The sequence below is a fragment of the Triturus cristatus genome, chromosome 7, assembly GCF_964204655.1.
Source record: "Triturus cristatus chromosome 7, aTriCri1.1, whole genome shotgun sequence".
NCBI lineage: Eukaryota > Metazoa > Chordata > Amphibia > Caudata > Salamandridae > Triturus > Triturus cristatus.
Genome location: NC_140590.1, coordinates 1702616788 through 1702641763, shown reverse-complemented (window position 1 = coordinate 1702641763; position 24976 = coordinate 1702616788). Strand labels below are relative to the sequence as shown.

Here is a 24976-nt window from a genome sequence, read left to right as displayed (position 1 = left end):
CACTGCCTGACTCACCTAGGCCCTGCACATGAAAGTCTGCAATGACAATGACTTGATGTACAGCCTTGTGCGAGTCGGAGACCTGCATTCTTTTCGTGTGCGCCTCCTATCACCAGTGTAAACGTGTGAAACGCACCGTACACACGCCCTCCGAGCGTGTGTACGGTCCGTATCACTATAGTAGTGGTGCTGTAGGAGTACGCGTGTGTGTACGGTCCGTACCACGCGTACTCCTACGGCACCACTACTATAGTGATACGGACCGTATACACGCTCGGAGGGCGTGTGTACGGTCCGTATCACTATAGTAGTGGTGCCGTAGGAGTGCGCGTGTGTGTACGAACCGTACACACACACGTACTCCTACAGCACCACTACTATAGTGATACGGACCGTACACACGCCCTCCGAGCGTGTATACGGTCCGTATCACTATAGTAGTGGTGCCGTAGGAGTACGCGTGGTACGGACCGTACATACGGCATGTATACGGTCCATATCACTATAGTAGTGGTGCCGTAGGAGTACGCGTGTGTGTACGGTTCGTACACACGCGCGTACTCCTACGGCACCACTACTATAGTGATACGCACCGTACACACGCTCGGAGGGCGTGTGTACGGTCCGTATCACTATTGTAGTGGTGCCGTAGGAGTACGTGTGTGTGTACGAATCGTACACACATGCGTACTCCTACGGCACCACTACTATAGTGATACGGACCATACACATGCCCTCCGAGCGTGTGTACAGTCCGTATCACTATAGTAGTGGTGCCGTAGGAGTACGCGTGGTATGGACCGTACACACAGCGTGTTTATGGTCCAAATCACTATAGTAGTGGTGCCGTAGGAGTACGCGTGTGTGTACTTTTCGTACACACATGCGTACTCCTACGGCACCACTACTATAGTGATACGCACCGTACACACGCTCGGAGGGCATGTGTACGGTCCGTATCACTATTGTAGTGGTGCCCTACGTGTACGGGTACGTGTGAAACGCACCGTACATGTTTTTTGGATTCAAAAATTACATAGGGGACAAGTATTAGGCCCAAAATGCATGCTGGTTGTCATGGATACAGAGATTTCAGTTGCAATGTGGCCATCAGGTGGGCTGGAAAAGTCAGTTGGCCCAAAAATTACAATGTTGCAAAGTGGTGTTTGCCTTGCTATGATGCTCGTAATTTGAACCATGCAAATTTGTGTCATTGGTGTATGTTTAAAGGGATTGGAGGAAACGTAGGATGCAAATGAGTCTGACCAATCACTCTGTACTCCTGTAAATGAAAGCCCCCAGCAAGACAGATATAAGTCAGCCAGAACCCATGAGAGGGCACTTGCCTGGACAACTTTCCTGTCGACCACACTGCTGCTGTCTGTGCTTCCTCTGGCACCATGTCAAGGACTGTGGAGAGGGCCCAGCCATTCACCAGCGAGGAGAATGAAGCTTTGATGGATGTCCTCCTCCCACAGTACCCCAGCCTGTATGGGAGACCAGGGGAGCAGGTGAGTGCTGACTCCAACACCGTTGACTGTGCACCTTTTTTGTGACTGTCACTTCTGGCATTGTGTCCAGGTGTGACAGACATGAAATGTTGTTTAGAGTGGGTCCCAGGGGGGGAAAGGCTTATGTCTCTCATGCAGAGCATGATGTAGTTCATGTGTGCCCTCCTCACTTGCATTGTGCTTACTGTGACATTCACTGCATAGTGCATGACACATTCAGCCCGGCAAATCCTTTGTGGCATTTTTGGTCTATAGTCCTGAGGTGATTCAGTGCTCCCCCCGGTGTGACAGGTGACTGTACCCACAGATGTGTGTGTGTTGAGTGGAACTGTGGTTAGAGTGTCCAAGTGATGTGTACGCCCCCTGGACATTGATGTGTGTGAATGTTCCTTGTCATGTGGGTGAGTGTTTATGTGAAGTGTTGCACCACAGCTGCATGGAGGAGGCAACAGCTCTACCCATCTGATGTGAGAAGTAAGCCGTGCTGTGTGTCTGACTTGCTGAGCTAGCCCGACACCTGTGACACCCCACAGGCAAGTGGCACATGTGCAGAGTGAGGTTTGTATCCGCTGTTGCCAATGGCAGGTGATTGATCTGTGCCTGTGTGTGTCTGTGTACTCTGCTGAGGTTGCATCAGTGGCCTAGGGCATGTAACTGCTTAGAGGTGCTGTCCATCAGCCTGGTGTTGCATGTGATGCACAGTGTGTGCCATGATCAGGGAGTGTGTCTCACCCCTCCTGCCACCTGTGTACTTTTAATGCCATGTAGTGCATTGGGGCTTACACAGAGGCCAATATCCATATGATAAAGATGCAATTCCTTGGCAGCATCCTATGCCCTGTCCAACATATCAAAGATGTTCAAATGTGTGTCTCTGTGACATGGACCATGTGTAGTGATGTTGTCTCACTTTGTCATCCTCACAGGTAAGTGCCTACGAGAAGGGGAGGATATGGAAGCGGATCGTCAGGGCCGTGAGATCGGCAGGGGATCGCAGTCGGCGCCTAGCCCAAGTCCGGAAACGATGGCAGGACATCCGGTGCTGGACTTGGCGGATCGCCCGGGTCCAGCTGGACCTCTCACCTCCACGCCCCCACATCAGGCACCGACGCCTGACCCCCCACATGATGCGGGTCCTGGCGGTGGTCTTCCCTGACCTGGATAGGCAGTTACAGGAGAGACAGCAGCAAGGAGGGGGTAGGTACATGTGTGTTTGTTGTGTTGTGTGTCACCAGCTTTGCGAAGTGCTCTGTCGCCTGGATACACTGCCAGGGTTTATATGTGCAGTGCATATTCTGTTCCCCAAAGTCAATCGGTGCTCTTATTCATCCCTTCCCCTCTTTGACATGTGTCCCCTGGTCTGTGTGTAATCACTTTTGCACATTGTCATCTAGGCTGCCAGTTAATCCAAGTGCACATTGCTTTGTGCATCATGTGTGAGGGTGGTCTGTGACATGTGTTGGTATCTTGCCTGTGCCCTGTCCTCTTCTCTCAGTTGGGGGTCCATATTTCTTGGCACTGATGATGAGTCTCACCATAGGAGTGTGAGGTTTCAAGTGAACACACTTGCAGCATGCATGACTGATGTTGTGTCCTCAGACATGATGTGCATGAGTGGGAGATATGCATGGTGCCAGGACGGTTGTTCATGTTACAGTCAGATCATTCCAGGAACAAGGAGCATTGCGCCCACTACAGTCCCCTGAGACACCCTTGCCTCGTTATCATGTGTGTCATCCAACACTGTGCCCATTCTCTGTGTGTTCAGCATTGGTTTGCCTCTGTGGCATTGTTCCCTGGCCTCATTTGTATTTATCCAAAGTGTGCTACATGTGTCCACTGGACAGGGAGACCCAATTTGGCTTGTGCATACTCACACTGGGCAGTACCTGTGTGTCTATTCACAACTATCTGTTGATGGTTGTTTGTCACAAATATGTGTTGCCAGCTTCACAAGGTGATGTGGAGTACATTTGGGAATTCTTGCTGCAAATTTTTTTAAACCCTGATTAAGAGGTGTCACTTCTTGATCTGTCTCAATCACATTGTCTCAGGTATGGGGGGTTTGTGCGGGCGAGGCCTACATGGCCAAACCTTGTGTCTCCTTGCCAGGTCTGACCTGAGTGCAATAATTGGCTTGACAGAGACTCAACGTGCAGTGACCCAGTCATGTTGTGCAGGGTTTAATGTTTGTGAGTTGCAGCATGTGTCAATAGTTTAAATACATGATTCCTGCTCATACATTTTTTGCACCAGTGTGTGCTCCAGATGCTACGTAGTTTTGTCTTTGTGTGCTGACATCTGTGTGGACATTCTAGCTTGCCATGAGGGTGTCTCCTCAGTGCAGGTATGCCTTTTTACGACACCATTGCAGGTCCCTCAGCTTATGCATTGTCCTGCGTTTGGACATGTGTGCCACTCCACATGACAGGCGGTGGGTCAGATGTGTTGCCAACTGTGTCATCAGGGAACGGATGGCCATGTGACAACTTGCATAATTAAAGTTGTTAGTCAAAAGGTCTTGTACCTTGGCACTCACTACACTTGTCAACATGTCTTCCAGTTTTGAATGCTTTAGTTTGATGTTTTGGTGTGAAGAACAATAATGTGCCTGCATGACAGATGTCTCCCAAGGAAGTGCACAACAAACCACCTTTACACTTTCAGGGAACACGCTGGAACTTTTTACAAGAAGCCACTGTTCTTATAAGACTGTTTTTCAGATTATACATATACATGTTCCCAGAGTGTTGTGGAATTTGGGTAAGTCCTTGGTTGTTGTTGATACCAACTTACGAGTGTCAAGTCATCAAGACCTCCATGGGCCCATGTATATGTACTTTCTGCAACGCCATTTCTTTTGGACAGTGGCTCCTGTAGATAAGGCTGCCAGCTTTTTCAATGACTGGGTAAATGTAGTTTTGTGTGCACCTCCTTGGGACACATCTTTTATACAGGCACATGTGTGTTCGGTTCACAAAATGGCACATTCCCACATTCCAAACATGTTGATTGTGTGAAGTATTGTTATTCCAAAGGGACTAAATATTTTGGCGTTACTGTTCCAAAGTACTTACAAGGCTCTGAGTGTGGGGACACCTTTAGTATTGAGGTCTGTTGGTTTGCCTTGGGTGCAACACTCCTGTTTCTTTCAGGGTAAACAAGAGGTGGCATGACTTCATTGTATTGCTGTGCTCACCTGTTCCCAATCACTAGCTTCTCAGTATATTTCTCATTCAATTTTTGGGCTGGTGTGTCCGATTATTCCTTGTGTCCAAGTGGCATGGTGGGTCTACAAACTGGGGAGTACAGGGCTTACATATGTGCGTAGTAATCTAGCTGTTACTCTTGAAGCATTGCCTGATATGCACTGTGAGGTATTGTTTTGGTACTCATGTGTCAGATGTATACAGGTGACTGATGTTTTTCTGTATCTTCACCTTGCCCACAGCATCATCATCGGAAACCGAGGGAGACACATGCACGGACCTGGAGGAGGGACCCAGCACCAGTGCCACCAGTGCTTGCGAGTCTGCGGGAGCCAGTGGCACGGAGGGTGAGGGTAGTCAGTCAGAGGACCTGTCTGGTGGCGAGACCAACTACGATGCAGACGGGTCCGAGGCTGACCTCATTGAGGGGGGGAGGCTGCTACAACACCTTGCAGCAGCCCAACATCTGGCCCCGCCTCCTCCAGGTCCCTTCTGTCCGTGCAGACCACCACCTTGTGTCCCTCGTGCCAGGTACCGCACCCCCTGCCCCTGTCACCCCTGCTGCCCTCAGTGCTGAGTCTGTGGACATACAGCGGCGGTTGCAGGTTGGGCAGGCATCGATGCTGCATGTCCTCCATGGCCACACCACACTGCTGACACAGATGGTGTCGTTCATGGAGGGCATGTCAGCAATGATGTCTGACCAACGCCGGTTTCTGCAGTCCATGGACTCTTCACTGACGGCAGCAGTGTCTCTCCTGCAGCGCTTCGTCCCCCCCTACCCCAGCCCCATCCACACTTTCCTCTCCCATACCTGTCCCATGCACACACAGACCTTCCCAAGCATGCACCACACCAGACACAGCCAGCACACCACCAAGAAAGGGCAAGCGCACACATCCTGGCACATACACTCAGGGGGATATAGGCACACCACTGGGTCTGGGGCAAAAACCCATACACGCAGCCAGTCTGAGTCCGCATGCCTCACAACCCAGTCCCTCCACCAGCACTCCCCTTGGCTCCCCTGCCCCCACTGTGACACCACCCCGCAAGCGGTCAAGGAAGTCCCCGGGCAGGGGAGTTGAGTCCACCCCCATGTCCACCCCCTCCCCCAGGAGCGCTGCACCCCATCCCTCCACCCCCCCCCCCTCCATTGTCCCTGGGTTTTCTTCCGGTGCAGGGGTTACTCTGGACGCCCTTGCAGAAGTGTGCAGCTCCGAGCTCACCAACACCTTTGGCGCTGCCCCACCCCCTGTGGTGGACACGTCCACCCCTGCACCCACCCCACCTACCCTTCCCCCTCCTGTCCCTGCGGTGCCTGGTCCTTCCCCACATGATGCCCCCCCGGTTGACGAACCTGAGGGTTCCCATGTGCAGGCAAGCTAGGGGAGACGTGTGCCCATGTGTCCCCCCAAGGACTTCTATAATGGACTGGCCATGTGCCTTTGTATATAGTGTTCTTTATTCTTTATGTTTCATGCTGAATAAAGCATTTTATTTTTCCTTCGAACACTATTGCATTTCAGGTATTGATGTTGGTGCTGAGGCTCCAGGAGTTGGTGTTGTGGTAATGTGTTATTGTTCTGAGAAATGTTTGAGTCTGATGGTCATGAGGTTGACCTGGTATCTGCGTGCCATCACAAGCTCTCTGCCAAGATTCATTGGTATTGTGTGTTATTATGGTTTTGAGACATTGTCCCAAGGAGTGTTCCTGCCTCTGTGGCACCTGACATCTTCACTGCGAAGAGTTGCCCAATTGTTGTGCTGACCTGTGTCTACATTTCCTTTGTTGGTGACAGATCCCTTCAACTATGGCCATGCCTGCTCAGCAATGTCTCCGGCTGCATCGTCTGTGCCATCCTTGCTGGTCACTGTACTTGTGTATTGAGTATGTTGAAATGCCTTCATGGAGAAATTCTCCCTTTTCAGCACTTTGCATGTGTGTAATCCCGGCCTAGCTCACATATGGTACTGGTTCTGCAGGGTATTTGGGCACGTGACTCACACTTGTGGGCATTGTATCTGCGGGAACTCCACCCTATTCCTTCCATGAGAAACGACATCTTGGTGGCTGGCCCAGCACCTGTACATTCCTCTCAGTCTTGGGATGTGCGTGACAATGTGTGTTCCCTTTGGCTCTCTTACTTTAGTAGGCAGTGACATGACTATACAGTCTTGTGGCATGATCTCAGTGTGTGTATTGTGCTGCATCCGCCAGGGGTGGGTATGCATGTGTCATTTGTCCTCACACCCACATGTGGTGTGTCATGCAGTGGGGGAAAGACAGCCATCCTCCTGGGGGTGGGACACTGCTGTCAGTGATGTGTTGTTATGGCACTATCATCATAATCAAAACTCAGGGATGCGTACATACACCCATGGAGTTGTGGGCATCTGATAATGATGTACACACCCCCATGTCTATGTCCACTGCTGGGAGTCCTCTGCACCCACCCCCATATGTCTGTCCACTGCTGGGAGTCCTCTGCACCCACCCCTTATGTCTGGCCACTGCTGGGAGTCCTCTGCACCCACACCCATATGTCTGTCCACTGCTGGGAGTCCTCTGCACCCACCCCTCACGTTGCAGTCCACTGCTGGGAGTCATATACACCCACCCCTGACATGTCTGTCCACTGCTGGCAGTCCTCTGCACCCACCCCCATATGTCTGTCCACTGTTGGGAGTCCTCTGCACCCACACCCATATGTCTGTCCACTGCTGGGAGTCCTCTGCACCCACCCCTCATATGTCTGTCCACTGCTGGGAGTCCTCTGCACCCACCCCATATGTCTGTGCACCGCTGGGAGTCCTCTGCACCCACCCCTCATATTGCAGTCCACTGCTGGGAGTCATATACACCCACCCCTCACATGTCTCTCCACTGCTGGCAGTCCTCTGCACCCACCCCCATATGTCTGTCCACTGCTGGGAGTCCTCTGCACCCACCCCTCATGTTGCAGTCCACTGCTGGGAGTCATATACACCCACCCCTCACATGTCTGTCCACTGCTGGCAGTCCTCTGCACCCAACCCCATATGTCTGTCCACTGTTGGGAGTCCTCTGCACCCACACCCATATGTCTGTCCACTGCTGGGAGTCCTCTGCACCCACCCCTCATATGTCTGTCCACTGCTGGGAGTCCCCTGCACCCACCCCCTATGTCTGTCCACTGCTGGGAGTCCTCTGCACCCACACCCATATGTCTGTCCACTGCTGGGAGTCCTCTGCACCCACCCCTCATGTTGCAGTCCACTGCTGGGAGTCATATACACCCACCCCTGACATGTCTGTCCACTGCTGGCAGTCCTCTGCACCCACCCCCATATGTCTGTCCACTGCTGGGAGTCCTCTGCACCCACACCCATATGTCTGTCCACTGCTGGGAGTCCTCTGCACCCACCCCTCATATGTCTGTCCACTGCTGGTAGTGATGTGCACCCACCCATATATGTCTGTCCACTGCTGGTAGTGATGTGCACCCACCCATATATGTCTGTCCACTGCTGGTAGTGATGTGCACCCACCCATATATGTCTGTCCACTGCTGGTAGTGATGTGCACCCACCACCATGTCTCTGTCCACTGCTGGGAATCCTATGCAGCCACACACCCACCCAACCCCTTGGTGCATTACACTGCGCTCCTTGGCCTCCACACACACCAATATAATGGGGATATGCTGCACCAGGCCATACAATACCATTTGTGGCGTGTGTACGCCTTGTATCCCAAGTGTACTGGTGCCGTAGGGGTACGTGTGATACAGACCGTACCCCCGCATTCAGAGGGTGTGTACGGTCCGTAACACGTGTACCCCTACGGCCCCAATCCAATAGTGGTACGGGCCGTACACACGCTCTGAGAGCGTGTGTACGGTCTGTATCACAATTGTAGTGGTGCCGTAGGAGTATGCGTGTTACGGACCGTACACCCGCTCTGAAAGCGTGTGTACGGCCCATACCACGCGTACTCCTAGGGCACCACCACTCTAGTGGTACGGGCCGTACACACGCTCTGAGAGCGTGTGTACGGTCCGTACCACGCGTACTCCTAGGGCACCACCACTCTAGTGGTACGGGCCGTACACACGCTCTGAGAGCATGTGTACGGCCCGTACCATGCGTACTCCTACGGCACAACCACTATAGTGGTACAGGCCGTACACCCGCTCTGAGAGCGTGTGTACGGTCCGTACCACGCGTACTCCTACGGCACCACTACTATAGTGGTATGGACCGTACCCACGATATGGATGTGTGAGTACGGTGCGTATCAATAATCTAGTGTTGCCATAGGGGTATGCGTCCACGTCCACTTCCGTTGTTGCGGGACGCAAGGATTGGTGGACACGCCCCCGAAGTGACTAGACACTGGAGGTAAGGTATGTCCTGAATATTGTAGGTTTCAATTTGGGTAGGGGTTATGTTTCCTGCCCCTCACCCTCCCTTGGCCCCTGGGTGTTGCTCTCACCTTCTGCGGCATGCGCGGCAGTTTCGGTGCACCAGGTCGTAGGCTAAGAGTGCCGGGATGACACGTAGGATGGGGTCCATGGCTGTCCGTCGCGTCCCGGGGCTCCGTTTTGGCGTCGGACTCAATTTCCCAGGAGTTTTTGGCTGCCGTAAAAAAAAAGCTGTGCGGAGTGACGTAGGGATGAATCGTACTTGCTGGTCCGTAAAACACTGCCTGACTCCGTACGGACGTCGCGCACGCACTGTCCCGGATCAGACTCATTGGTATTTTTTAGCCGTACGGTGTTTTGTACGTTTCGTACGGAAATGGTATTTCTCTACGAATCGTACTTGCAGGGTTGTACGGTGGATTTCCCGGGTATGAGTCGTAGGGAGAATACGCTCCGTACGACGAATCGTACCCGGGTTTTACAGGATCGGAATCGGCCCCATTGTGTTGTTGTGACCCTATATTTAAATGGCAAACACAAAATATCCAAGTAGAATAAATAAGAAGTGTAGATAATCACATTTGATATTCCAAAAAAGTCAATCAAATAGAATCCATCAATGGTAGCAAGGATATTGCTGAGACAAAGAGAATCAAATAAAGTTAATAAGCAAAAGACTGGACCCACTAAGTAAAATCACAGAAAGTTATTGTATTTACAATGCTATTCATAATTCAACATATATGTGGTCGGAGCGCAGGTGATCGTACATTGAGTGTAAAATAAACAGTGCACGGTGTATATAAAGGAGAGCAATGACAATGGAATATCTCAACAGACTTTCTAGTAGGTCCACTTCTTTGACTGCCAATAATGTAACAATTTAATGACTAAAAGTCCTTTCCAATTTTCAGAAGCGTCAACTGCGCTTCGACACAAGTGAATGAATGGGTCATCATCACTACAAGGATAGCTTTAATTGAGCAAAAACATGCTTTCTATAAAAGAAAGTACTGGTCAGCAAAGTTAACAAAAATAAACAAACTAAACTAATGCATGAACTCTTACCATTCAAACTAAGACTCTTTACTAACAACCCAACAAATTATGGAAAGAGGAAAAATCAACTTTGCTTAAAAAAAAAATCAAGTCTTTTTCCTTGAACAGATAATTATAACGCATCCAGGTTAAAAAATAAACACTGTAGGGCAGTGGTTCCCAAACTTTTGACTCCTGAGGACCCCCATTGAGTCACCACTGGAAGCCGGGGACCCCCAAGCAATTTGTAGGATTTAAATTTCAAACATTAAAACAGTAATTCAAAAAAAATAAACAAACGTGTGCACACAAAACAAATACTCAAATTACTAAGGATTTTAGGGGCATATTTACAAGTCCCTATCGCCATGGGAACGTCACTTTTTGCGATGTTCCTGTGGCCATAGGGGCTTTGCCTTATTTACAAGGCAGTGTTAAGCCACTTATGTGGCTTAACGCTGCCTTGTAAATAAGGACCCCTTTCACGCAATGCTTAGCGTGAAAAAGGTGGGCAGTGGGAGTTGCAGTGGGCGTTTCACTCCAACACCTATTGATTTTGACGCTGCCCTCTATTTACAAGGTCAACTTAAATAGGAGACAGCACCAGAATTAAGGCCATGAAAAACCTGGTCTTAACTTGGAGAAATGAGGAGAAATGCCTTATTTCTCCTTGTTTTTGCTTTTTCCAACGGAAAAAGCAAAACACCTTTGATTATTTATGTGCAGGATGGTGACCCTTCCTGCACAAACAATCTTTAGTAAAAAATTTGTTTTGTAACTTCCATGTGTGCTGCATTAAGCAGCACACATAGAAGTGACTAAAAGGCATTACAAAAGTGTTCATGTGCAGGAAGTGGGAACATAGCAGCATCAGGATAATGATAGACTGGGAATAAACATGTGTTGCTAACTTTTACAATGCAGTTTGTAAGCAGCTCTTTGACAGTTTATAGGACACTGTGCTAGATTACAATTGTCCCTTATGAATTGCACTGTGACAAAAGAATCTCTGTGACAAAATCAGTAGCCCACTGACCTATGCACATACAATACTGTTTTTTAAAATGCATTGTAAACGTTCTTTGCAGTAGGCGTATTAACCCTCTGTGTCATATTAGATAAGTCAAAGCTGCCACTAGACAAAACTCTCATCTCTCTCCAGCAGGTACATTAATCACTGGCATTTTCTTGACACTTTTATAGTTGCTCAAACTGCTAATTTTACAAGGAACTTTGCATTGCTTTTAAAACTGCTGCGTGCGGACCCCCTGGGAATGTGCCACGGACCCCTGGGGGTCCTCGGACCCCAGTTTGGGAAACACTGCTGTAGGGAAAAACCAAAATAAACCCACCCAAAAACACTTACATCCCCAGGACAAACAAAAGCACTGTATAGAAATAATTAACCCCTTCGGCGCTCATGACGGAACGGTTCCGTCATGAGCGTCGGTTGAGCTGTGCTCATGACGGAACCGTTCCGTCATGACCACGCCCGCGCAAGCAGCGCTCAGCACAGCGGGGGAATCGGCCCCGCATGGAAGGGGTTAAAATCAATCGTAACACATAGAACACATATACTGACTACACATAAATATTATATTATACTATAAGGTGTACAGCAATAGCATATACAAAGACATGTTAAGTACATAAAAATACATTTAAATAACATCCAATCACAAATACTCGCCAAACTAACTCTGAACAACTCCCACAACCACTAAATCCTTTGAAAATAAGTTTAAAATAGTCCTACTGGAATTAAACACAAGCAATAGGAAACCACGACCACCAGAGGCCTAACTACAAGTCTGGTAGTCCTCAGACCACCAGGCTCGTGGTGGGGCGGCGGCCACATTACGACCCTAGTGGTGGGGGCCGCATTGGGAGTGCTGACTCCGCCAGGGAACCACCGTTCCTTGGTGGTGGCGCGTTGGTCCAGAGACATCCATATGCTTGGCAAGACTGCCAAGCATATTATGAGTTTCCTCTCTGCCTCAGTTTTCCTGGTGTTTCTTCCTCCATGAAAACCGTGGCAGAGAGGAAACAAAGGGGGCCCTACAGGGTGCCCTTGAGCCTCACGCCCTGAGGATGCACACAGGGGGTCACAACATGTGCCCCCTTATGTGCATGCACAGAAGTTCCAGCACAGCATGGACTTTTAAATCTATGCCGTGGTGGAACTGTCTATTGATGTTCCCATTGTAGTGCCTATTTCATAGGCACCGCAGTGGGAACGCCAAAGGAATTGCCTGCCAATGACAAGGAAAGTCATTATATGGCAGGTGGTTTTCATGCAGGTTTGGCGGTGCGGTGGTCCCGCTGCCGCACCGTGAAACTCATAAACGGTTCCTTAGGGCCTGATTTAGATCTTGGTGAATGAGTTTCGTGGTCATAACGGTAACTGATATCCTATCCGCCAAAATATAAATCCCATTATATCCTCAGGTTATCCGTCACCGTAGTGACAGAGTAACCCATCCACCAAGATCTAAATCATGCGCTAATTAAAAGGAAGTATAAAAAAAACGGTGAAAGAATTAAAAAAAAAAAGACTTTACTCTTGAAACAAAACAATCTTAGTTTTGATTTATTTATGTTTATAGATTACTGAATAGCATGTAAATATGCCATAACATTTCCTGTGTAAAAAGATTTACAAAACCGTTTTATGTAAAATGTACATCGAGACAACTTGTGATAGTTATTAAAATGGAATATATCAAAAAAGATGTTTTAAAAATGTATATAACACTGTAAAGTTAACCTGATTAGGGAAGATGTTGGATTTTGATCGGTTCAGATTTACTGAACTGACTCCAAAATCTAACCACATTGGGAAAAATGTTTGACTTTGGGGACATACAATTTACTATTCTAACTCTAGACCTTTGGGGGTGGGGTTCAGATGTAATATTCTTACTTGCGGAGAAGTGTGGCTCAATGGTTAGAGCGGCAGACCCTAATGCAGAAGTCTGGCCTGGGACCAGGGTTCAATTCCTGCCTCGGCGGGACTTGGGCTCAATTTCCTCGGACCTGTTAATTCTCGCCTCGGTGCCTATTCTAATCATGGGTCCCACTCTGCAACTCTGGGCAATAGCTTGCTTAATCTCCACAATGGCCCCAACAGCGCTGGGATGCCTGGCTTCACCTTGGGGGTGCCCAGGAGTGGACATTTCACAGGGAAAAGCCAGGAAGGGTTTCACAGCGGTATGAGTACAGCGCCAGGACACCCAAGGGTAACAGTGCGCTCTACAAGTACAACACATTTACATTTACTCCAGGTTTAACCACACTGAGGGACTTTGTGAGGATCAGATTTACTATTCCCAAACTTTACCACACTACAAACCTAACCATGGGGGGGAAGTGTTGGACTTTGGATGGTTTCAGATTTACTATTCCCACTCCAAATGTAACCACAATGTTGGAATTTGCAGCGGGGTCAAATTTACTATGCACACTCCAAAATCAATCATATTGGGAAAAGTGTTGGCCTTTGAGTTATTCAGATTTACTACTCACACTATAAATGTAACCACATTGGGGAAAGCGTTGGACTATGAGTTGTTCAGATTTCTCACTTAAAACCTAACCATATTGAGGAAAGTGTTGGACATTAAGGGCTTCAGAATGACTATTCACACTCCAAATTTAACCACTATCTTAACATGCAAATAATGTTGTTTCTACTGTCATGCATCCTCAGATTGCATGCTATCTCAATAAAACTTAGGATGATCACTTCTCCTCTTTCCTTATAGATGTCTCTCTCCTTCATTTCCATCGTCTGTTTAGAAACAACTTCTCTAAGTGACATGCATGTTTGCCTTGATAATGATTAATGTCTTTCTACAAATTGCCACACAACTCATTTCAAACATCATAACCTCTCTTTTTTTTTTAGGAAAGCGATATTCCGGCAACCTAACATGACCTAACATCCTCTAGCTCAGTGGTTCCCAAACTTTTGACTCCTGAGGACCCCCATTGAGTCACCACTGGAAGCCGGGGACCCCCAAGCAATTTGTAGGATTTAAATTTCAAACATTAAAACAGTAATTCAAAAAAAATAAACAAACGTGTGCACACAAAACAAATACTCAAATTACTAAGGATTTTAGGGGCATATTTACAAGTCCCTATCGCCATGGGAACGTCACTTTTTGCGATGTTCCTGTGGCCATAGGGGCTTTGCCTTATTTACAAGGCAGTGTTAAGCCACTTATGTGGCTTAACGCTGCCTTGTAAATAAGGACCCCTTTCACGCAATGCTTAGCGTGAAAAAGGTGGGCAGTGGGAGTTGCAGTGGGCGTTTCACTCCAACACCTATTGATTTTGACGCTGCCCTCTATTTACAAGGTCAACTTAAATAGGAGACAGCACCAGAATTAAGGCCATGAAAAACCTGGTCTTAACTTGGAGAAATGAGGAGAAATGCCTTATTTCTCCTTGTTTTTGCTTTTTCCAACGGAAAAAGCAAAACACCTTTGATTATTTATGTGCAGGATGGTGACCCTTCCTGCACAAACAATCTTTAGTAAACATTTTGTTTTGTAACTTCCATGTGTGCTGCATTAAGCAGCACACATAGAAGTGACTAAAAGGCATTACAAAAGTGTTCATGTGCAGGAAGTGGGAACATAGCAGCATCAGGATAATGATAGACTGGGAATAAACATGTGTTGCTAACTTTTACAATGCAGTTTGTAAGCAGCTCTTTGACAGTTTATAGGACACTGTGCTAGATTACAATTGTCCCTTATGAATTGCACTGTGACAAAAGAATCTCTGTGACAAAATCAGTAGCCCACTGACCTATGCACATACAATACTGTTTTTTAAAATGCATTGTAAACGTTCTTTGCAGTAGGCGTATTAACCCTCTGTGTCATATTAGATAAGTCAAAGCTGCCACTAGACAAAACTCTCATCTCTCTCCAGCAGGTACATTAATCACTGGCATTTTCTTGACACTTTTATAGTTGCTCAAACTGCTAATTTTACAAGGAACTTTGCATTGCTTTTAAAACTGCTGCCTGCGGACCCCCTGGGAATGTGCCACGGACCCCTGGGGGTCCTCGGACCCCAGTTTGGGAAACACTGCTCTAGCTCATGTATTAGCCCCACCAAACATCTCAGATAACCTGCTTTACCTACTAATCTTCATGCCTAACTCCTATTACTTTAATCCACCACAAAGAAACTGCAGTGAATGCATGAAATGGTGTGCTTGAGTGCACAAGCCTAATCCCAATAACGAAAAATAACTAATAGCAGTGGCCTAATCACTATCTTGAGTCCCAGAGCAGCATCCTGCTTGGCATAAAGTGCTTCAAAGCCTCATCAGGGGAAGTTAGCACCACATCAATAATATTACAATTGCATTAGGGTAATTATTGAACTTTTGGAGGGGTTCAGATTTACTATTGCCTCTCCGAAATTAACCACTTTGTGGAAAGTGTTGGACTTTAGGGACTGCAGATTTTCTATCTCCACTCCAGTTTTAGCCACACTGGGGAAAGTGTTGGAGTTTGGAGAGAGATGAGTTAATATTTGCACCCCAAAGTTAACCACATTGTGGAAAATGTTGGACTTTGGTGTATTAAGATTTACCTTTCCTACTCCAAACTGAACCACATTGTGGAAAGTGTTTGATTTGGGGAGATACAATTTACTATTCTGACACTAAATCTAAACTAAACATATTAGAGGAAGTATTGGTTGTTGGGGGGCCAGATTTACTATTCCCACTCCACACTTAACTACTCTGGGGAAAGTGATGGGCTTTGGGTGGTTCTAATTAATTATTCCAACTCCAAATGTAACCATATTGAAGAATATATTGGGTTTAGGATGCTCAAAATTACTAGCCTGAATCTAAACCTAACAACATTAGGAAAAGTGCTGAACTTTGGAGAGGGGTAGGGATGAGGGATGTCCGAATCTACCATTCCCTCTCCAAATTTAACCACACTGGGAAAGGTGTTGGACTTCAGCAGGCACAATTTACTATTCCCTCTCTAAACATAAAGGGCCCGATTCACAGAACTAACTTAAGACAAAATCCTAAACGTACTACTTTTGGTATTCACAGAAGGCATTTTGTAGTAGTAAAGTTAGGATTTTGTCTTATGTCTGTCCTGAGTCTGTCTTAAGTCTGTCTGATGTCTGTCTTAACTACTACTAAATGCTTTGTGTGAATACCAAAATTAGTAGGACAGACTTAAGACAGACTTAAGACTGACTTAAAACAAACTTAAAACAAACTTAGGACAGACTTAAGACCGACTTAAGACAGACTTAAGACAGACTTAAGACCAATTTAAGACAAACTTAAGACAAATTTAGGACAGACTTAGGACAGACTTAAGACAAAATCCTAACTTTGCTACTACTAAATACCTTCTGAGAATACCAAAAGTAGTAAGTTTAGGATTTTGTCTTAAGTTAGTTCTGTGAATCGGGCCCAAAGACATTAAGGAAAATGCTCTACTTTTAAATTTAAAAATTACCTAAAACCACAAATTTCTAATGTACGCTACTTTAAAAAAAAAAAAAAGAAATGCATATCTTTTAGTTATTCCAAATAATAACACACTAACTGAAAAAAATGACATTTGGATAACTACCAAAATAGATACCAAAGATGTACTACATACATACAATTAATAACTACAGTACGTTAAAAAAAATAATAATAAAAAAGTTACATATTAAATTAAATATAAAGAAATTAAAAAACTAAAAAGCAATCCTTTTATGAAAATTAATTACATTCAAATATGTAATTAAAATATAGAATACATTGCAAAAAAACAAAAACAGTTTGATTTAATTAGAAAACAAAAATTAGATTAGAAATCTTAGAAAATATTGCAATACTAAAACAAAATTAAATAATATTAATTATTTTAATACTTTATACAAATAACAAATACCATTTTCAATTATAAATGGATAAAAAAAGTATAACTAAAAAAGTATAACAAATATAAAGAAATTCATTAAAATGTTTATAAACAGTGTATAAATGAAATAAAAATCAACACAAGAATTTGAAACATAACACATTTTAAAAATTACTATTTTTTATTTACTCCCTGCCCTACTCCCCTACGAACACACAATCTCCCTTTTCAAAATATTGCACCAAAATACGAACAATTTAAAAGCAAACAAAATATATTAAAACAAAAAATACACTAAAAAGTAACTTACATCACAACAATAAACACATTAACATATTTAACCATAATATTAAAAAATGATAATCTTACCTATGATATGCTGAACCATGATATTGTTTCACATCATGATATTTAAGGCACAGCATTTGTGTCTCACAATATTTTTTTGACTTTATTTTGTCAGAACACCAGAAAAGCAACACCCGTTCTAATAGTACTGCTGACCTATTTTAGGCAGTATTGTTAAATTTATAATGCTGACTGCATAGAAAATCAAAGCAAGTGGGAACTGGTTTTTAAAACGGATCTGTAGCAAAAATATGAAGCCATGAATTATTGTTCACCAAACTGTGTTTGCTGAAATGCTATTATATGGTCATGTTTCTAAAGGATTTTGTTCATGAGAAGGGTTGCATTTGTAGAACTGATTGAGAAGCAAGTAGAAAGAAAATGATAAATAAAGCTGTAAAAACCTGCATTGATAATCGTGTGAAAAAGCCCAGCACTAACTTTCTTTTGGATTATGTGGCTGAGGCGCACCTATGTTTTTCTAAAATTGATGGTTTTAGTTTACTTTCAATAAACAATCTTAAGTTTAAATGTTAAGTATTCCTCTTTTATACAATAAATCACAGGAGAAGATGTGATCCCCTTCTCAGGTCATTATCAAGATTCCCTATTCCAGAGACATCATGCAAATGACCAAACACCTACACTATTTTGAGCATTTAGCTGCTAATTTAACCATATTTTCAATCCCGATATCCAGGATTGGAGCAGAAGTGGACAGGCTCAGACAATTTGATCCTGTCCAATTCTAGTCCAATCTGTGCTTTAGTGTTTTCATTCAACTTAATACTGTTCACTTTATTTGTCTGCAATGCTCAGTCATTACTTATATTTTTACATGTGCATTGAATGCTTTTACATGCATATTTTTTTGTTTCAATTATCCCTCTTTCATTGTCATACATTTTTGATAAAATATGTTTTTGAGACAGTGGGGGTGTAAAATAATTGGAATCTTGTTTTGTGCAAAGTAGCTGTCTGAATACTCTCTGTTTTTTCTCTAGGCTCTTCATTAGAAGTCTTCATTGGCTTTGGTGGACGTAGTCAGGCCAGTATGTTTCTCTCCTTATTTGACTTAGTAAAGATCCTATATTCAGCCCTATTTGCCCAGTTTGCTCTAACAGATGTTTGATATCCATTTCCAACTGCAGATAATTTGGATAATTTTGTCACATGCCTTACTGGACAATTCTTTTATAGTATTTCAGGTTTTGCTCAATAGAGCCTTATGAAGTCACTAAAACCCACGGCTTAGAAAAGAGATACTTTTAGTGGACAAACAACACATATGATCTTAAAAAAATCTCAAATTGAAGAGCACACTCCAATCTAAAAAAAGATTTAGGTTTGTGCAAAATGATGGTTACTGAAGAACTTATTAAATTTCATTTTTTGGATTAGGAAATTATATTCAATACATATTGAAATAATTTTTAAAGATTGCTATTATGAACAGTGGTGTAAGATTGGTATTCTCTTAGTGAGATGTAGCCAGAATCTCCCTCTGATATCATGTAGCAAATATCACACATGCATCAAACATGCTGGTAAATAATATGTCATAACCTCTGAAGTGTATTCATGAAGAAAATCATTCTGCAAATCTTCACTTTTGAAATAAAGATAGTAGATTTCATAGCCAAAATTTCTCATTTATTATTATGTGTGAATGGAATGGCTCACAGTGAACTAGTAAGTTGATGTCTTTCCATAGAGGTTGTGAGACTACACAAATTCCTTGATGCATAATCTCAGATCATCACTCTGAGTTTTTTTGTGTTTCTTAGCTGTCTATCTAGAAGGCGAAATGTAGATTAGGGCTTATATTAAGGCTGAATTATAAATGTAATGCTTTGGTGGGTCTTCTTACAATAACGCTAATCATGCAAAATTTGAGCCCAAATTTGCTGTCTTTCACACAATAAATTGCTTTGTGATAAATGTCACTTTTGTGTTGTGTGAGAGGCAGAAAATACTGCGACACCGGATTTAGTAAGAGTCACCTGCAGATGAAATTATTGGTGGTGCCTGCACAATAGGCCTTATTTTGATGTTGGGCGAACTTTTGTCCGCCCGACACCGTTGTGGATACAGGGCTGAATTGTGATGCGACTGAACATGCTGCGGTCTCAAGCTCACTTTTATGTATGGGAGCTTGTGTTGCAGTTGGAAACCAGCCACAGCACAAGCTCCCATACACAAAAAAGGAGTTTGTGTTCATCCCTGCACGGCGTTGCATATGGATTACGTGCCAGTTCCGACTGGCAGAAAGGATCCTTAAGACCGTCAGAAGCCACACAGAATGTTCGGCCGCTTTTAAAACTGACAGCCTCCATTGAAATTAGGCTGCTGGTTTTGAAACCGCAATGCGTTCAGTGGCTTTCCGAGCCTCGTTGTAAGGAGGCCCTAAATCTAGATGTGATCGGCGATGCTGTGCCTTGCGCTACGTGAGCCAACAGTATCTTGCTTAAGATTTCCACTGGAGATACACCCCTGCAAAGAGGTCAGACATGTATGAAGTGTGCTTTGGAGTAAAGCACACATCTACATGTAGGTATATAAGCCAATATAAAGCTTGACCTCTTGCTTGCACCTTCTGCTTTCACTTGACGTTAAGATTTGGAGCAAAGCTAAATAGTTAGCAGATCTGACTTGAGCCAAAACCCATGTTTTTTGTACACTGGCCCGCTCTACACATACTCCCTTGCATACAATAACTGTTGGATGGTGTAAAGGGGTTTGGACTTAGGTTGATCGTCAACTTTCAGCATAAATTGGTTTTGCATGTGAAATTTGGTCTGCAGATACCTGCATTACGCTTTTATCCATAGCTATGTGACAAAGTTAATCTAAATAGGATAGATCTGTGGTTTTCTTTCTTGGTCTTGAAGGAATTCCAGTGCAAAGCAAGTAGCTGAAATAGTGAACAAGGTCCTGACTTGGAAATTTGCAGAAAAGAATTGGAGATATTTTCAAGGGTCAGTTCAACAAACTCGCAACAGGGCGCGGACAAAAGCAGCAGACACAACTAATATGAGAGATTTGTAGTGTAAGAAAAAGTAGTAGAAACATTAATACAATGGTACTCCTTAAACCACTGATACCAGTTTATCAGTATTACTACCAGCATATTTTTAGATATCATGTATATTAAAAGCAAATACAATATTTTAAAAAAGCAGTTCAAGACTCTAAATTTTATTCTTAGATATTTGGCTCAGGCTAATCCAAATCAGTGCCAGGGTCTACACATTTTGTGATTGTCTCTGTGTGGCACAAAAATGACCAATTAAATTGTTCACTGACGTCTTGGGTGGAAAGTGTAGAAAACTGAGAGAACTCACTGCATGACTAATATAAATCACACAATGGGAACAGTTATTCATCATTCCACTAAGACAATTGAGTAAACATTAGAGACCGCTGAGATCATTTATTATTTAGAGCTCCTTTAGTAGTGTTTGGTTTTTTGACTCCAGCTATCCATTGACCTTTTGTCCCCAAGGGCTTCAAAGCCACCACTGTATAGTATACATAGGATTCAATTGATAGTTCAGGGGCACTGGGGATCTGAGATAGACCGATCTGAAGAGAAGAATGGTTGCAGAGAGAGAAGGACAGTGCAGTAGTGAGAAGAACAGCTCTGGAGATAGAAGAACAGTACAGGACACAGAAGAAAAGTTCAAAAGTGGAAGGACAAGAAAAGACAGATGAACAGCTGATCAGTGAGGTGGACTGTTCAGTACAGCAAAAGGAGGTAAGGTCAAAGCAAGATGGGCCAATATTGATCACGGTAGATCAAGGAGAAAGATGAATGATTCAGGATCCAAGATGATGGGGTCTTGGCGAGATGGCTATCCATGATTTCATTTCAGTTTCTTTTGAATATGCAATCCAGAAGTAATAGTTACAGTCCAGAAGTGAGATGAATAGTTCTTGGAAATAATAATTAGCCAAGGAGCGAAGGATGTTGCAGGATAGATAAGAGTAGTCAGGAAAGAGATTGAAAGTGAACAGAAGCAAACACAGGTCCACTAGAGTAGTAGGAGCATAGCGGACAATCCAGCAAAGAAAAGGGCAAGTTAGAAGATAGAGGAACAGGATGGGAGAAAAGAATCTTTATAATGAAAGGTGGTTGTGGAGATATCAACTCAAAATCATGAAAAGAGCAGCAGTGGAATCCAAAGTTATTAAAAGTTTTTTAACCCACCATTAAAAGACACATCCAGGACAGCCATGGCAGAGCGGCAACTTACTCCCCGTGGAACACTATATCTGACCTTTTCGTTAAGAACAATCCAATAGAACCTCTAGCCGCCTACATTCCCACAGCCATGCAGAAACCTAGTAGAATACATTTGCCATGTTATGCTAATAACAGAATGTACCATATCATCCTCCATTACAAAACAAAACAAAAATCATGTTTGAACATAGACAATAACTGTATTTAAAAATACATACAATTAGCAAGAAAATGTTGCAGCATAAGCAACTATCTCACAGAATCATGAATCAACTACATATCTTCTGGGTATCTTTCTGTGTCTTTTGCCCATGCTGGTCATTCTTCTGGCACAGCCCCCATTGCTCATCTCTCCTTCTCTTCTTTGGTGCATTTTCCAACTCCTCGTTCAACTTACACATGAATGCTCTTTTCACATTCAATACTTTTGCTCCACCTATGACTACCGAATTGCCATACACTCAAACTACTCTCTTCTGGATGGAAAAAATCTTTTGCTCAAACCCAATTTACCAGTTTTGAAGTCACAAGATTTTGCTGCACTCCTCAGTTGATACCCTTCTCTTACCCATCCACAGTGGACAAATCTTAGAGCATGGCATATGATCTCTCAACAAACAAAAAGGACATTTCACTGTAGAAGAATGTGGCTTATGCCTGTTGCTCTACAATAAAGTAATGAGTTGCTCAATTCCATCCAAATTAGTGTACTACTAGCTGTAGCATTTCATTCATTTTATGTTTCAATCAACCCATTATTCCTTGATGATAAAAGACAGTGCTTGATGTTTGATACGATGATCTTTAAAACATTCTTCAATCTCATTAGGCATGACTGTGGTCCATTTTCAGACACTAATTCCTCTGGATATTTCTACCCTCATGAGCACTTCTACGAGAAATCTAGTCTCTTCTCTTGCTTGCACCTCCATCACTAGTTGAATAGCGATAGACTGACACAAGTGTGCATATTCCTCTTACACGCAGACAGGTATATAGGCCGATAATATCCACACAAATTATTTGCCATGATTGTTGAACAACTGGAGTTTCACTAACAAGTCACGATTCGTCATTCATAGTACACATAATGCACACTCACAAACATTTGACTGTCTCTATCCATCCCTGGTCACCAAAAATTCAATCTAGCCCTTACATTCATCCCAGACCTGCATCTGTGACCTTTATGCAACAACAGTACTTACTTCCTTCTCAATGAAGCTGAGACCACCAGTTTATGTGATCTTTTCGCAATACCCTAGAATCTGACAACTGCAACCATGCTGAATTATAATTCCTGATGCCACTACATTTGTCTGCAGTCTTCAGCCATCCTTTTGAAATGTACCTTCTGATTTACTGCAGCTCCTCATCTTCATCCGCTTTCATCAACCATTTCTCATTGCTCAGCGCTTCTCCACAACTCGATTTCATACTAGCCACATCCAATTTATCCTCCATTGACTTCTCTAGCAATCTAGATAAGCAATCAGCATTAATGTTGTCGGAACCCAGGTACATACCGGACTCTCATGTTTTTTTCCTTGTAAATGGTAAATTCACTTCGCTAAGCATGGAGTCGCTTTACTCGCTTCTTTAGCTGACAAAAACCAACTAATGGCTTGTGGTCAGTATGAATTTCAAATGCTGTTCCCCATAAATAAGTGCAGAAGTGTCACCCCTGCCTCGACTAACACCCATGCCTCCTTCTCATTGATTAAATAATGTATTTTTGCATCACTGAGTATTCTAGATGAAATGGCTTCAGTGCCATGGTTCTCACAATAGCATGTTTGATGTCACCAAACATCAAACACTCCTTAGTCTACTCAAAATATTCACCCAACTTCTGTGTCCACATTACTTGCATACGCTCCTAAAAGTGGTCCACAAATTCTGAATAATATTCTGTGACCAGGGCCGGACCGGCTGTAGCGGGCGCCAGGTGTTTTCCTGGTGGGCCGGGAGGGTCGGGACTGGTTTGGAACCAGTGGGAGCCGTTTTTGGTACAGGGGGCAGTTTTGCAGCAGTGCTGCAATACCGGTCCTCTGGACCAAAAGCAGCTTCAGTGTTTCTCATGCCCCTCCCCACCCCCGTGGCTGGTCCAACTCAATTGCCAGGGCCGGTTTGCTTTCCCAGGCCGGCTCTGTCTGTGACCCCTGGGAACAATCTTAATTATTACTTGTCCCTCAAGGATTGAGGTCCTACTGAGTATATGTTTTGAGGTCCGGTAATGTCGGTAGAAGGAAACCCCCTGATGAACTGAGATCATCCATTATAAGTCATGCCCAATGTACTAATGTTAGGATAGTGGAGGAAACTGGGTTCCAACACTGCCCAACAGTATTTTCAAAAGGAAAATTAGGCCAAATAAGTGGAAAGTTAGAGATGCCCTGACATAACTGTTCATGCATACCTGCTGGATATAGGGCTGCATGGGGTGCTGCGGCACCCTCAAAACAACCATGTTGCAGTTCCTAAGGTGAATGAGCATTAAAGATGGTTCAAAATCTTGTTTTTATCCGGTCACATGTCACACAGGTGCCAATGTTAGGGTAGTCTTCTGACAAATTGCTGCTAATTCTTTTAACAAAGGGATTGGTGCTTACCTTTCCTTCTCTGACTGCAAAGTGAGAAGATTTTTTAAACTGAACTCTAGGGCAATCTTGTTGGTGTGAAAGGAAAGGCTGTAGGATGTTGCTTTTTGTAACACGCAACAAAGCAGGAAAGCACAAATGAAGCTTTTTTTGTAATTCTGAAGTGTGATGATGGAAACAAAAATTTTAGTAGGATGAAATAAAATCAAGACACTATCCTTGATGATGTCCAAATGACAAATATTCACCAAAACCCAATTTCCTCTCATTATTGTTTGTGCTCTATATAGATTTATCAGTAACACTGAACATCTGTGCAGATATAGTGGTGAATTCCAATGGAAAATGTGCTGTCTGTAAATGTAGCATTGATTGCAGCACCCCTACTTAGAAAACTGTGCCAACACCACTGTTTTCATGCCAGTGACAAATAAAATAGCAAAAGATCAAAAAGCTAGGTCTTACCCCACTGGCACCAAACTCCAGAGCCATGTCTCTGGGAAGAACAAGCGGACGCTCTGCGGAGCTGCGCCACTATCCATCACCATTTCCACGGGTCCACCTTGGGCATTTAAACCATTGACTTAAAGGGAGATATAGAAAACAAACCCACTTGTCAAGGATCCTTATATAAGGTAATAATAATTACACTAAACTGTTACAAAGACCACAAGTGCTTAATATTGACAAAATGGCAGACAGATGAT

The 24976-nt window shown here is 44.1% G+C and overlaps 1 protein-coding gene across 1 annotated transcript in view; it reads right to left on the bottom strand.

The window, feature by feature from the left end:
• LOC146812814 (alpha-2-macroglobulin-like protein 1) overlaps positions 1–24976 on the bottom strand; it is an 848867-nt gene that overhangs the window by 425242 nt on the left and 398649 nt on the right. The window contains exon 18 of the mRNA XM_085615205.1: positions 24735–24852. Coding sequence (XP_085471331.1) covers positions 24735–24852 — 118 coding nt within the window. The remainder of the gene's footprint in view (positions 1–24734; positions 24853–24976) is intronic.